Here is a 15,997-nt window from a genome sequence, read left to right as displayed (position 1 = left end):
TTTCCTGTCAAAGATACATATACTACTTTTCTAATTCGGTTTATTCCTTATCTCCCTAGATGCTTTCAGTAGCTAGGAAGAGTAGGGATCCAATCAACAGGTGGCAGAGCTGATTGTCCTATTCTAGACAAAACAATTACACCAAGGCAAGTTGCAATTGGCTTAATGATGAAAGTCTACTTCAAAAAACTAAAATAGTAGATACAATTCCTGGCTGAGCATTTGTACCCAGAGATGACCTTGTCTAGTAATCAAGGACTACTCCTGTTGGAATCAGTGCAGCTCCAAAGCTGAGAATTCAAATCCAGCGCAGAGGTCCAGAGACTTCTGGACAGCCATAACCATGAGAGACAAGAAGGCAGGAGTAGAAGGCAGGCAACCTACAGCATGCAGGATTGGGAAATCAGGTCATGACAACCGCAGAGAAACAAAAGTGGCCTGTTTCAGTCCAGAATTTAGGTCAGAGTTCCACAAACTAGTCCCAATCATATAGCTGAGACTTCATGAGCAGAGCAAGGATACAGGAATGCAGGTTGTGTGATGGACAGTAGTTTCCCAAGGTGTGCAGGGTCCTGCTGGCTGTTCTTAAGTAGCCCCAATTACAAGCATGGCTTAGTTAAGGGCCTTATCATTCTTGCTTCCCAAGTAGCAGGGTACATTGCCTTTGCTGTTTTTCTGATTTTGAAGGAAAAATACTGAAGGAACAGGAATGTTTTAATCACTACAACTGTAAAACATAAAGAGAACACAAGGCACTAATAGCCTGTGTGATACATTATTGCTGAATAATGTACAGTATAATGATGCCATTATAGCTGAAATTCAGTGGCATGATTTCTTGGTATTGTGAGGCAGAAAACAAAGGGTAATTTAAGTATTAAAATAGAAATATTGAAAATTAAACAAATGCCTTTTAAGAGTCTAGAATAGACTCTAGAATACTGCATGGGCATTGGTCATACCTATACTTTAATTTTTTCAGTTGACAATAAGGACTATACCAGTCAGATTTTAGTCATATTTAGGCCAAAATGCAAGAAGTGCAGTTTTAACTTAGCTGTGCGCACAACTGTCTAAGCAAGCAATGATCTCTAATCTGGAGACTAATTTATATTTGTAATACTGTTGCCTGCTTACCAAAGATATACATGCAGTACATCAACATGCTCAGGATGCAATGTATGAATGTAAGAAAGTAAGTTTATTAGACATTTGTTGATTTAGAATATATGATATAGTGTATGATAGACTTAAATTCTGGAACATTTTGCTTAATGAGTTTACAATTGGTTGTCAAATGCACGAATTATACAAGTGAACATGGAATGCCTAGCAAATGGTTCATTTGTGTAGGAAATAAAGGACATATGTTTTCATTGTTGAATGTATTTATGAATAAATATGTAACAATGTGTATGGTGAAGTAAGATAGCCAGCAATGTGAACACCCATGCATCTTTCTATGCAGATGTTGTGCTGCAGGAAACCCAAATGATATGCAATAAAAGACAGATGAAAGACTAAGTACTATGAATATGAAAATTGATAAATTGAAGGATACAAGTTCATTCTGAGACTATGTGCATATTATGTCAATAAAAACATTTTACGCTGGAATCTCTAGTTAACAGCATGCTACTATGTATTTTTACTTTAAACTATATAGCATTGGAGGCTCAGAGGAACTGTTTTGCAAAACTGTAAATGAACGCAGCCCACCTTTTTGTTCACACAATACAAAATGTAGCCAATTTTAGCAAAAAGCTAAAAAAAAAACCCTCTTAAACATTTCTCAATAATTATAATGGAAATTTAAACAAAACTCTCAATTAAAACTAATAAAGCTACAGAACATTTGATGTGTACTTTACTACTGCATTCGAAAGCAGCATTTCTAAAATCAAACTATTATACAGAGCATACTGAAATAAATAAAATCTGTGTATGACTTTAGATCAGGTCATTTTTTTAAAGACAAAAACAGATGTTAATAATTTTATAAGGCTTCCAAAATTCTTTGAAGTGCATGTTGGTATACTGCATTTATCTCTGGAATTCCATTTTGATCTGGGCAAGCAGCAAATCAGCATTCTTAGTTCATTCAGAATTACCCAACTAGTACGAGTATGTCAGCATATAAATATATATAAAGTTTTAAGAGTTACAAGTCCAGAGTGAACTATGAAAGATTTCTTTTTAGTCTGTCTAAAACATATATTTGGTCTATTGGTAGACTATGCTTTGTTATAGCAATATTGTTTTTTGTTTTCAAATTTAATACAATATTGGGGGGCAAATTACATAAAGAAGGTCAAGACCGTCAGCAGGATCTCCAAAAACTGAAGAAGTTTGATGCTGGAGAAAAAATAGCAAAAATGAGAACTGAGTTGAAAATGGGTAAGAACATTCCAGGAGATACCTAATGGAGAGGTACTTTAATATTGCCAATTGTTCTATTCTGGTTCACCCTGGTTCCTTCTATCTAATAGAGGTGGCTAACCGTTTTGGGCTCCTGTGCCAAAAATTATGTACGTGCTTGCATGCCAGCATCCAGGTGATGTGCACGTCCCCCCACGCCCCCTGCGCATGTGTGCGCAATCCCCCCACGCCGCCCCCTTACCTGCACTGTGCATCACAGCTGATATTCAGCCAGTTTGAGGCCTTTTTTGCCCTCTGAGAGGCTTGAAAAAAGCCTCTGAGGTTTTGCAAACCAAATAATAGGCCCATTTTGTCACTTCCGGTATTACAGGAAGTGACAAAACAGACCTATTATTCAGCCTGTAAAGCGTGCAGAGGCTTTTTTCAAGCCTCTAGGAGGCCGAAAAAGGCCCCCAACCTGCCAAAAATCAGCTGTGAGACTCATACATGCGCCGTGAGGTAAGTTTGCCTACAGCTTGCATGCCAGCACAAATGGCTCAGAGTGCCACCTGTTGCACACATGCCATAGGCTCGCCATCACAGACCGAATATAGCCAGAATGGAAGTCTGCTTCACAGTGTATGCTTACACACAAATAATGCCCCAACAGAAGGGGCGAACAGAAACACACAAACGCAAATGCAACATGTTACTGCATTACACAGAAAAAGAAATAGAGCCTCTTATAACCATTACTAGTAAAAAAAAAGTTGGAGTGAATCCCAGAAGCCATAATCAGCATGCTTTCATTGTTTAATTCTGGACAATTCATTCAGAGGAATGATGAAAACCTTTGAGTTAAAATCTAGCATTGTCTGTTGTCCTAAGTGAAGATAAAAATAAGAGCAAATTTTTATATATATCCATAAGAGCTGTTATTCTGCCTGCTAATTAGTTCAGAACACTAGGCTTGTTCATACTTCTTGGAGGATAGGTAATTCAGAGAAAAAAGATAAAAGAAATATTCCCCTCACAGATTTTCCTAGCACTGGGAATATAGAAGGATGTCAACATAGCTACAGAGCAATGAAAAAAAAAAGGGGGGGGGGAGATAGTTTATCTGCCCCCCCCCTCCTCCCAGTCACCTTCTAAAACAGCTCTATGTAATGCAAGGTACAGGAAAAGAAGGTACAGGAAAAGAAGGTGAAACCTTAATTCTCATAGCCTGAATTTTTTCCCTGCTATTGTACTTGTACAGTCAGGTCACTTATCTTATCTTACCCTCTTTTTAACTGATTCTATCCTTCCATTTTTTAGCGGCTCCGATACAAATGTAGATATAAGTGAAAAACTTGGCATCTTCATTGACAATCGCATATTTGGCAAACCTTTACGTTACAGAAGAAATCTAACTTTGGCCCCAAGTAGCAGTCCTCACTATTGCTAGAATATCACAAGATTTGTTACCAGAAATAAAGGCTGGAATGAGCACCAACTTTTTCATTCCACTGATAACTACTGTACCCCAACTATTAAGAGGAGGCCATAATAAATTAAAAATAATCACAGGCTGCAAAAGAATACCTAGGACCCCAATCAGCAAGCTAATGAAGCAGCAGCAATGCAGGAGCTGATGGCAGCAATGAGGCCTGCAGGCACTCATTGCCAGTAAATGTAATAACTTTTTAACAATGCTGGTGGGTCATACAATGAGACTTGATGAACCACACGCTGTGCAAGCTTGGTTAAGAATGTTCAATGTTGTCTTTTGAAAACCATTTTTAAATACCTTGATTTCGACTTTTCAAATAGATATATTAAACATCCAAATATATGAAAACTAAAAACAAGTTTAAAAGAATATCTTTTGCTCAAGTCAGCAGTTTCTCATTCCATTTGTATAAGCTGTCCTGCAGGAACTACCCTACCCGTATCTTTCTTTGCTTAGAGTACTCTTCGTTGTTAATTGTTTTGTATATAGCTGCTTATGATTTTTTCTGCTCATGAAAAATTGTCTTGACAGGATATATATGTAAATAATTGCAATGAAACAAACCAACTGCATTAGCTATGAAGGAGAGCACTGCCTATATCAATATATTAATCTGAATTTAGTTAGGAATAAATTGTACATACTGCTTTACACACATTTGTAAATTTCCTCATACAAAATTAGTGTGGACAAAAATTGTTTATTCCCACATATTTAAAAAGGACATTTACTTGCGTTTCCATTTTAAAATTGTACCTAAGATGTACGATGGTAACTCTTCACAGTTTTTTAAAGCCTATCTACTAGGCAAAGTTAGATAAAACACAAAAGTTATTTGGTTTGGTTTCAAGAAAAAAATGAAAAGAAAAATCATGGCCACAAGTTTTTAAACTTTTAATCCTAAACATTACAGGGCAAATGGATGTTGGAATCTATTTCCATACATCATGCGTTTTAACTTTTATTTCTATTTAATGGGTATCCAAATCCACTAAAACATGTGTGGCTTACAACTTTGGAGTTATGGAAATACATATTTTGGAATAAATGCTAAAAAAACAACAATGGGAAAAAGCCAAACTGTCTCCATAAAGGTAAAATGGAACATTGTGAAGATTCGATATTTTTCTGGTTTTTCTTTTAAAACTTGTAAATTCAGTGCATTGTACGGTTAAAATTAATGGTCCCTGTTTGAATATCTAACTAGTGTCCATTGATTCCAAATTAGTGGATGATGAATCTTTCTGGATGCTTTCGAAGATAGCTGCAAGCTCAGGATTAGAGCTTATCTGTGACTGAAATTCACTCATTAGTGGACTCTTTTCTGCTTCTGGAATAGTTAATAATGCTGCTACTGCCCTCATAGCTGATCGCTTCAGTTCATCTTGCTTTTCAAACTCTTGCTTCACAGAGTTTGCTTTTACCTGTTTTATTTAAACAAAATGATGTTTAGGTAATAATTCAACAACAAAATTAAATTAGAAAGACATGCAATCAATATAAATGCACCACACTATAAGTTGTTATACAGTATGATCAGAATAAAAGTTCCTCAGAATGTCTTGCAACTTTCATTATATGAAGAATTATTATCAATGACTGAAGGTTTTGTTTCTCTACCTTTTATTCACTGAAGCTGTTACAAAATGTTATCTTACAATTAGAAAAAACTCATGGTAGTGTCCTGATTCTATGCACATTAATAAAGATTAAAAACAATTTTGATTAACAGAACCAGTTGGAGGGGTACAATGTCTAGACAATGAACAGAAAACCAGAAATAAGGCTATTTTATTCTCATGTAAAAATAGAAACTGGTGATAGGTGGGAAACAGCCTGATAGGAATGATGCTTTTAAAATGTATCTTTCTTCTTGGAGAAATCATACAAATTACTCTCATAAGTCACAGTTTTAGAAAAAGCGAGGTGTGTTAAGCTTAATATGAGGGGTTGGTGATTCTGAATTAATGCTACACAAATTGTATATTAAGGTAAATAAATTCATATAGTACCTTGGTTGTACATGTAGCACGCAAAGGTTCAACCAGTCTATCCAGCCTCTGCAGTACCGCACTTGGACACAAAGTAGATAGTCTCACCAGCATTAAAAATGTTAACATCTGGTTAGGAGAAACATAACTTAAATAAACTGGACACTGCAATGAAATGTTGCACTCTATGTACTACTCTTCAGAAGATCAACCATTCCTTTCTATTTTGTCAACTCCTCCAAGTTAGTGCTCTGTACCCATTGAGTATGCTGTTAACATATGTAATACAATGTATAAAATGTAAGTAATACATGGCATAACATATGTAATATATGTGTGTACTCTTGTGTACAGGTAGTCCTCAACTTACGAGTACAATTGAGCCCAAAATTTACACTGTTAAGTGGGAAATTTGTTAAGTGAGTTTTGCCCAATTTTACAACTTTTTTTGCCATCTTTGTTAAGTGAATCACTGAAGTTGTTAAATTAGTAACATGGTTAAGTGAATTTGGTTCCCCCATTGACTTTGCTTGTCAGAAGCTTGCAAAAGGTGTTCACTGCAACTATCATAAACGCGAGTCAGTTGTCAAGCATCTGAATTTTGATCACATGACCATGGGAATACTGCGATGGTCATAAGTGTGAAAAATGGTCATAAGTCACTTTTTTCAGTGCCTTGTAACTTTGAACAGTCAGTAACTGAACTGTTGTAAGTCGAGGATTTTTCTGTGGACATGTATTTGTAAGTCTTATTTCTATTTTAACACAATTTGTCAACAACTATCAGAAAATAAAATAATGAATTTTATACTTCATAGGCCATCCTATCTAGACACTTAACACTGGTTCCACCTCGATGTATTTTTTCTTCAAGGCAATTATTATCTACTGCCAACTGCCACTTTTTGAGCAAGACCCAATGCCTTCATGCCTCCACTGCTAACTGGTACATGCCAGTGCTGATGGCATTTCTACACAAAGAAGTACCAATAGGATTGGTGCTGCTTTGCTTGCACTTTGTCCTATGCGAAGGTGGAAAGACAGGTCTCTTGTCAGGAGGTCTGAAAATAGCTCAAGCCATCTTCCATTAATATGGGTCTGTGTCTCTGCACATTTTCTCTAATTAAGGAAGATGTAGACTGAAGCAGTCTTGCTCAAGACAGGGCAGTTGTTTTAACCCATCTTCAATTGTTAACTGACACAGAGGAGCTCCCCTGATGCAATAACAAATAATAGAAACTGGCATTTGGTGTTAAAAACAGCTATTTAACTGCCCAATCTTTTTATTCCTAATACATGTGGCATTTGCACCAAAAATTATGTTACTATATTACATAGAAAGATAGATATATAACAAACTAACCTTAATATCATAGTGATCTTTCAAACCATCCTCAACGTGGTTTAGGAATTCAAAGATGTCTAGTCTATCCAGACAACTATCTAGCAGAGTATACATACACTCAAAAGCTGCCTTTCTAATATCAAGACCATCATCAACTGTATGTTTGAATGGCCCCATTTCAACCTGTAACCAAATCAGAAAATAGGAGCATTCATTAAATTTAATTATCAGTTCTTAATAATCTTTGGATGAATGTACTGAAAAATGATCACAAGGAAAAGTCTTTAGAAAATTCCAGAAAAAGTAAGGCTTTAGAAGTTAACTTCATTACAAAATTCCATTACTAATTCCATTTTCATGGCACTGTATTTCAGTTTCTAGTTTAAAACTAAATGGATGTTTACAATAGCCACTCATCAAGAATTAGATTAAGTTCTTAGCTGGCTCTCAAATTCTGCAGACATGTTTTAAATGATTTAAAACATTTAATGATATTCTAAGGCAGGTGTGTCCAACTTTCAGCTTGCATATGGCCCTGGGCAGGTAGTAATGCAGTCCCACAAAATTGTAAACTTTTACCATTATGTAATTTTGAATGATATTTATAGACATTAACTAATATTTTATATGCAGCCCAAGACAATTTCTCTTCACTCAATGCAGCTCAGGCAAGCCAAAAGGCTGAACACCATGCTCTAAAGAATAACAAGCAACATAAACACAGCTGCAATTCCATACACACACATGCACATACACCCAAGAATGAACAATAAATAAGAACAGAGAATCTAGGAATTATCCAAGTAAAAAAATAGACCAATGAATGGAAAATTATGTCTACTACTGAACTTCTTCCTAGCGTTATTCCTGTGCTAAGGCAGGGTCCACAGTATTGAACTATTCAAATGAAATTTGCAAAAATCAAATGACACCCCTGAATAAAATTCCTTGAATTTCACTAATTCCTAAAGTGGCATCACTATAGTATTTAACAGTTCTTAGTAATCAATCAGCCCCTTATTTATCAAAGAGTCAGCAACTTTTCTCAAGCAGTGGGGATGTTACATGATGGGCTTGTGTATGTATGTGATATAAAGAAATAATAATTGAAACTTTGCAATGTTTATTTAAAATATGTTGCACTTCATATATGCCATTTAGTGTGACACTACTGGATAATATGCCTGCAATTGCTATTGTAACAAAACAGCTGTCTTCAAATAAGAGGCCAAACTTAAGGATCTGAAACTTTAAATAGAAACAAAATTATTCTTTGGACACCACTACTTGCTTCAATCAGTAGAATTTACATACCTCTCTTATTAGTTCCTTTCTCACTTTTGTTTCATTATAAAGATGTGGAAGCACAGTGTCTAAAAGGTCTCTTATTAGTGATGGTTTATTGTGTGCTGCTGAATTAAATGTTACCAGAGCTACTCGTCTCACATTAAGATCTGGATCTTCCAATGTTTTTAGAAAATCACCTGTAATAATTAGAAACAATCAGTGTTTGGTCTTGTTCAACATTTTATGAAAAATAGAAACACAAAATGTGTACCCTGCTAAACCAAATTTAGAGCAAAACTGCGGCAAGCCTTAGGCACATGTCTTTCCCCTCTTATCCCCTTCATGGTCAAGAAGGTGATTTGGATTGTTGTATCTAGGGATAAATAGTGAGTCTTGGTTCAGATAAGAAATACAGCGATAACTTAAATCAAATATCTTCATTCTCAATTATATTTATAATTTATTCTCAAAATCTTCTTTACAATTGTGTACAATGCAGTCATAAATATATAAACTGATTTCAAGCAATATATGTAGTTTTTGTTTGCTTGAAGCCAGTTTATATATAAACTCACAGCTACTCTATTCATGCCTTAAAATACTCCTTCTTTTAAACAAATGCCACATTTATTCTTTTTAAATCACAGATCTGCATGCTTGGCTTCATGATTTAAGAACTTAATCAAGCAAATAAACAGGATGAACATAATTTTAAAAAATCAAATGGGAAAATGTCAGTAAGCATTGTATTTTGACAATTACTTTTGTAAGAATCTCTTTTTTTTTCTCCCTAAAATTGAGATTTCCCCAAAACTGTATTAACAGTTCAGAAGAATACATGAAGTAAGGTAGTTATACTTAGAAAACAAAAGTAAAAGTGGCTTCTTGTGACTCTGCCAGACATTTTTCTTTTTGGATATTTTAATATCTGGTTATTCACTCTGCTTTGCTATTACTATCCATATAGGAGTAACACATAGGGTCCACTTGTCGTTGGACAGCGAATAAATTTAAGGAAAGATAAAATAAAATAGATTGGCATCATATTCTATTGTTTGTAAGCTGCTCAGAGTCACTGAGACCGAGTGGGTGGCCATATAAATCTTATAAATAAATAAATTTTGGACTCAGAGAGAAAAAAAGGTGTTTTGGAATGTAGTAACTTAGGAAACATGTGTTGGCAACTCTAAGACCACATGCATTCCAAAGACCTTTGCCCTTTGAATCTGAAGTATGGCACAGCTCTAGCAATTAATGAAAATTATATATAGAGTTATTTCAAGAGCTAACAGCTGCTTCTGATGGAAGCATTTGTTGCTTCAAGGCATGAAAACAGGCGTCTGTATCACCTAGTATCTACCATTGTCCTGCATAAAAGTTCAGTATTCCCAAAAGACAAATTAAGCAAAGCACACCTGCTAATGTAATAGGGCTTTAATCAAAGTCTTCCCCATCCTTAAAACTATTCTGGAAATTATATTACCGTATATATGTTAAATACTCCAGTTAAAATTACTGTGATCTCAACTCACCTATACAATTCTTTAAAAGTGGGTCTATGGGCTGTGGGTGATCAGAGATAGTGAACTTCACGGCAGTAACTACCGAACTCCGAGCATATGATGATCCTAATAGTAAATAATTGGCATAGATAAAAGAACATTTTTATTTTCTGTGTACTGTACTGTGGAGTTATAGAAATTACAAACATGTTAGTAATAATAATATTGGTGATTTATCTACAAAATTCTATAGTATTTCCATATAAATAACAGAAATTACTTCATATACTTGGCACATGTATTATTATGACACCCTGTGTAGTATTATAGTTTAAAACTTTCCTCATTTTCAAAAAGTTATTCTTTATTTCACAGTGCTTGGCTTGATTTCTGTTTTTAAAACCATGGTGTTTTATCTTTGTTTCAATTTGATAGTTTTTACTTTAATTTCTAATAAGCATCCTGGGAACCGATTTAAAGAGCAAGGTATAAATCCAATAAACCTATTAGATTGGCAATGCCTCACTCCAAATTTCCCCAAATCTTTAGTAGACAATATTGTCAATCACTATTTACCTGAACTTATCTCAATAAGGAATAATTACATATGCTGACTTCAGCTATGAAGGAATAGTGAGAATAAACCAAAATGTACCAGTGCTTTTGAATAGAAGCCAACTGTGTATTGCCATTAGTGGAAGCAGTTTTAATGACAGAACAAGATAGGGACAATTATTCTTCCCCTGTTCAATATATAAAATTCATCAAAATGCTCTGAAATTATTTTCTTGAGAAGGGGAAAGGACAGAGAAGAAATTTCATTGTGCCAGCAGAACTTGTATTAATACATTTGATTAGATCTCTCATATCCATCAACATGGGTATAGATTTTTCCTACACATGTCTGCCCAAGGTGACTGTTCAGGAAGAAATAGAAATGATCAGGTGTCTTGTTGCTGCCAAGTATTTTTTATTCTTTACAAATTTATCCAAGTATAGTTTACTGGTTACAGCCAAAATAAATTAAATCTACCATATAATATTTTAAACCGTATTATTCCTTGATAGGGTGATCCTTTTAGAGAAATAATTAAGCTTCAAAAAACAGGAAAACCTTGAGAATTTCTTGCTCCACTGATCCTAACATAAATTGGACAGTTTTAATTATTCTGTAAACTCTTGTATAGAACGATAACAACTGTCATCACCCATTTTTCTAGCACATCTTTTCCAACAATATCACCTCTTGCATATTTCATCTATCTTCCATAAATATTAGGCATTGGATTGTCAACCTGTTCTCCAAATGATAACTTATTTTTAATAATATCCAATTTATCAGATATTGCATTTTGTCTGTACTAAACCTTACAAACCTCAAAACATTTTAACAGACACAACAAAGCTTTTTTTATGTATTAATGAGATCTATTTAAAAACTGGACAGTTGAAGACTTCCTCCTCTTCCTTTATCATTTAAACCAATATCAAAATCCATTTATTCAAGTCTGCATTCATTATTAGTATTGAATAATTCAATAATCTTCTGGATGTTATTTCCAAAAGAAATACAAGTATATTTGAATATCTACAAACCTGAGACCAAATATCCTTTGAGGCGTGGAAGCAGAGTTTCTGGATCTATTAAAGTAAGTTTCCCCAAGCATTCAGCAACAACATTTCTGGTACCCTCTTCTGCACACTCACAATGTTTGAGTAGCAAAGACCAGATGCTCTCCACATATGATTTGAGACCTTGCACTGTTGCAGAGCTAATTATTTCCTTTAAGGAATGAAGCAAAAGGTATTGTCTCTTAGGCTGACTAGTTATTTCTTGCAAGACAAATGGGAGATATTCTGGAAGATTGCCGACACTAATACTTCCCAATGCATATGAAGCTGCAGACTTTACTTCTTCACTAGGAGAGGAAAATGCTTCTAAAATTACAGATTTTAGTTCTATTTGTCCACTTAAATCAATATGATGTCCAACTTCCCCTAGAGAAAGCAAAGCTAAGAGACGAATGGAATCTGTAGATCTTGAGTTCTTGACATCCTGGATAAATTGACCTACAACTGCTGGTCCTTCTTTAGGACATGCTCGTGTAAGAGCAGCTACACATTTGGCAATTGAATAATAAGACTGCTTGTGAGTAAGTGCTGTACTTTGCGAGTACACTGGACCTGTTAACATGCGCAATAAATCCATATATCCTAAGTTGCTTGTTCCAGTCACAACCAGAGCTTGGAAAAATTCTAGCATGGCACTAAGTGCTCCACCTTGCAATAATGGTGACCGTACCAGCCCAATAAGTTCATTCAATATAGAGCCACTGATTTTTGACAGCGAGGAAGGATAAACTTTAGCTAGAGTAGTCAGAAAACTGATGGCCATTTGTGACACATGCATATCACTCTCACTAATAAGGGGTGGAAGTTCATCTAGGACAGCATCAATCATAGCAGCTGTCAAGCTATCACTGTAGTTTTTAATTAATATATCTAAAGCAGACAAAGTTCCAAGTTTCAAAGCACGTTGGTTCTTTCTGAGGAAAGAAGCAAGAATAGGAACACCTTCTCCTAAAACTGGCCTCAGATCAATCTTCAGAGGTGAACCAGCTATCAGAGTCAAAGCCTTCACAGTAGTTAGTCGAGTTATCTCATTTTTTAGTCTCTCTAGAAATATCTGAAGAGTATTAGGTAGATCAGAACCAAGATTGTCTCCAAGGCTGCAAATGATTTGGCCCATACAAGAAATTGCTCTCTCTTTCACTTCTTGATCAATGTCAGCAGCTTTCAGTCTCTTGATTGTACAAGTAAACAAATCTTTGATATATGGACTGGCATCAAAAGAAGAAGGCTGATCCAGAGGACGTATGACTTTAACCAGCTGTTGGGTAACTAGAAGTGCCTCAGATGTTATTTTATAAAATGGATCTCCAACACATGCCACAACAGGAGGCACCAATGCTTGAACATGAGGATGAAAAACTTGAGGAGCGTGATTACAGAGGATCACATACAAACAAGATAAAGCATCTATCTTCAGATTAGAAGAACTTGATTTGTCATTCAGTGAAAAAATTATGCCTGTAAAAGAATGTATAATTAATTTGCATAATTTAATACTTACAATATACTTTTCTTATAATTCCAAACATCTGATTTAAACTAAACCTGTATCAATAATTCTATGAATTTATATTTAAGTAACACAAAAATTAATAAGGGAAATATAACAAATTATCTCCATGTGCTACCCGCATCTCAGTAAATATTTTGTAATCTGTATTTCAATAAACATTTTTCTACTTTCACACTATGAAGTCTGAGAAGTGAGAAAATACTGAATTCTTACAGAATGGCACCTCTTCCTGAAGAGGTTGGTGGCTATCTTAGTAAAACTCTATGATGCAGCTATTTTTTCACCAAAGGCCCAGTGACTACAAAAGCAAAAAGTGCTGAAAAGTAAAAGTAAAGGTTCCCCTCACACATATGTGCTAGTAGTTTTCAGCTCTCGGTGGCAGTGCTCATCTCCATTACAAAGCTGTAGAACCAGCACTATTCAAAGAAGTCTCCGTGGTCATGGGGCCAGCATGACTAAATGTCGAAGGCGCACACAGAATGCTGTTACCTTCTCACCAAAATGGTCCCTTTTTTTCTACTTGCATTTTTACATGCTTTCGAACATTTGGCAGAAGCTGGGACAAGTAACAGGAGCTCACTCCGTTATGCAGTACAAGGCATTAGAACTGCTGAACCTTTCTGATAGACAAGCTCAGAGATCTTAGCCACTGAGCCACTGTGTCCCTATTATAAAGCGCTTACTGATATATTAATTGCCTATGATAATTTCTTTTTCTTTCTAATATCATAGTAAATTTTCCTTTTTGGAACAGTCAGATAACAGTGACTTTGTATCAGAAAAGCCATGTATCCAAACTATATATGGGCATCAGCAGATACTTAATCTTTCTGCTTATTTTCTAAGTAGCACATAAGATCAGAATTTTATTGCACCTATAATCCACTATCTGCATGAATAGCCATTCCTTTCGAAGCTTAGTTCAAAGTTTTCTTCTCACTTTTTGAGGCCTTTTTGAGGCCCTTCATTTACTGGAATATTTATCTTATACATGCCAGCCCAATCTTTATGACCTTTGAAATTGGCACAATGGTGGCATCAATGGTTCCATAGCCAACTATCCAAACTACAGCATTCTCAATTACATCATCCTCACTGTGAAAGTCCTACTCCTCAGAGATGCACTTCAACCACTTCTTCAACATTGCAATTTTATTAACTCGTTATTTCACATTTCTCTGCCAAACTTTCAGTTCTTTCATGATATTCTGCTAGTCATCTGTCAATGATTTTATCAAAAGAAAATTAAGATTAAAAAATGGCAATGATTACACACACACACACACACACACACACACACACACACACAAGTCTTGGCATGTTTGGTCTTTTCCCATGTAAGATTGAGAATATCTTGGCAACATTTCGACTAGGTTCCACTCGCCATCTTCAGGCTGGTGCTTTCAGCTTTGTGCTTGTGCGAGCAAAGCGTGATCGGAGCTGCCACAGCCCATTACTCAGGTCATTACAACACAGGAGGCTGATAGACAAACAGCCAATACCTCAGCCACACATATTCTTAAGAAAAAGCCAGCCAGACTTCCGGTTGGGCGCTGTGTCGGTGCGGAGCTGAGGAGAGGACCGCCGCTCTGAAAGATTCCAATTTTCGCTAGTTGGTGGCTTTGGGGAGCATGCCGGACCCCGGAGGGGTAGGCAAAAGAAAGGGGAAGACACGGGAGTTCTTGGGGAGGTGCTGCGATCCCAGAGACTGGAAGAAGAACCCCCTGAAAACCAGCGGCAGAAGAGGGAGATTGTGACAACTGTGACAATCAGAACCAGACGCAGCAGCCCAGCCAATTAAAAGGAGTGAAAAGAGAAACAGCAGGCTGAGCACTGGAAAGGCATATTTAAAGAAGATTGGTGTATACTGTAAAGAAAGCTCTGAACTGAGTGGTGTGGTGAAGCGGCGGAGTTTTTGACAGGAGCACTGACTGAAACAATGGCAGAGATTTATGCTGACTAATGGATCGTGAAACCTGAGGAGACGAAGGGTGAGGAGGAGTGAACTATAGAACTTTAATATCCATTTACTTAAGAAGTGGGGGAAGAAAGAAAAAGAAGTGAAAGTGATTAAGTGTTATAGGAAAACGAAAGGACAATTAAGAGTGTAAAACTTGGGAACAAACTTTTACTGCATTGAAAGATCGGAAGAGGAGGGGAAAAGAAACTTTAATCTGATAAATATTAATAGACAATCCTGACAACAAAATAAGAAAGACTTATCTAAGGTTCATAAGTGAAACTGTGACTGTGCGGGAATAAAAGAATAAAAGAGCAACAAGAAAATACACAAACGGAGAAAGTGACAGTGCAATTTGGAATGAGGACATTTTGAATTAAGACCTGATGTAAGACAATTAACAAAAAAAAATTGCTGGATCTGATTTAATAGATATTGGTAAGATACAAATCTATTTAAGTGAGGTTGGTAGAAAATTAATTTGATAGAGGTAAATATACGAGAAATTTGTATATATAATATTGCTTAATGCTGATTGAATTTTTTGGATTAATTGTATAATTGTTGGAAAGTGATTCTATAAACATATGAATTAGATGGTCAAAGAATAATTATATAGAATTATCATAGTATTATTATTACTCTCATTTTATTGTTCTACTGATAAATTATACCAACCAATCCCTGTTTAAAAGTATTATACAAGAAATCTAAGGAAAAAAAATTAGAATTACTTACTTTGATTAAATATATATTCTTTAAGGATAAACCCAGATATTTAAATATATTAATTAGCTGGGTGCTTTAACTATTTACAATATTTTTGTGATTACATAGATTTGATGTTCTTCTGGTTAAACATATTAGTATTTACTTGTATTTATAGTGGATTAACTAAATATATATTGGGTTAATAT

The 15,997-nt window shown here is 35.4% G+C and overlaps 1 protein-coding gene across 1 annotated transcript in view; it reads right to left on the bottom strand.

Annotated features, from left to right (window-relative positions):
- Window positions 1-4,720: 4,720 nt before the first annotated feature.
- Window positions 4,721-15,997, bottom strand: part of CAND1 (cullin associated and neddylation dissociated 1) — a 28,310-nt gene continuing 17,033 nt past the window's right edge. The window contains exons 10-15 of the mRNA XM_026699942.2: window positions 11,572-13,065; window positions 10,006-10,101; window positions 8,501-8,670; window positions 7,205-7,369; window positions 5,863-5,970; window positions 4,721-5,274 (exon numbers count right to left, since the gene is read on the bottom strand). Of these exons, the coding sequence (XP_026555727.1) occupies window positions 5,050-5,274; window positions 5,863-5,970; window positions 7,205-7,369; window positions 8,501-8,670; window positions 10,006-10,101; window positions 11,572-13,065 (2,258 nt within the window). The 3' untranslated portion in view covers window positions 4,721-5,049. The remainder of the gene's footprint in view (window positions 5,275-5,862; window positions 5,971-7,204; window positions 7,370-8,500; window positions 8,671-10,005; window positions 10,102-11,571; window positions 13,066-15,997) is intronic.

The sequence above is a fragment of the Pseudonaja textilis genome, chromosome 5, assembly GCF_049901715.1.
Source record: "Pseudonaja textilis isolate UNSWEBS1 chromosome 5, rPseTex1.2, whole genome shotgun sequence".
NCBI classification, from domain to species: domain Eukaryota; kingdom Metazoa; phylum Chordata; class Lepidosauria; order Squamata; family Elapidae; genus Pseudonaja; species Pseudonaja textilis.
The sequence above is the reverse complement of the archived record's forward strand: the minus strand, read 5'-3'. Positions and strand labels throughout refer to the sequence as shown.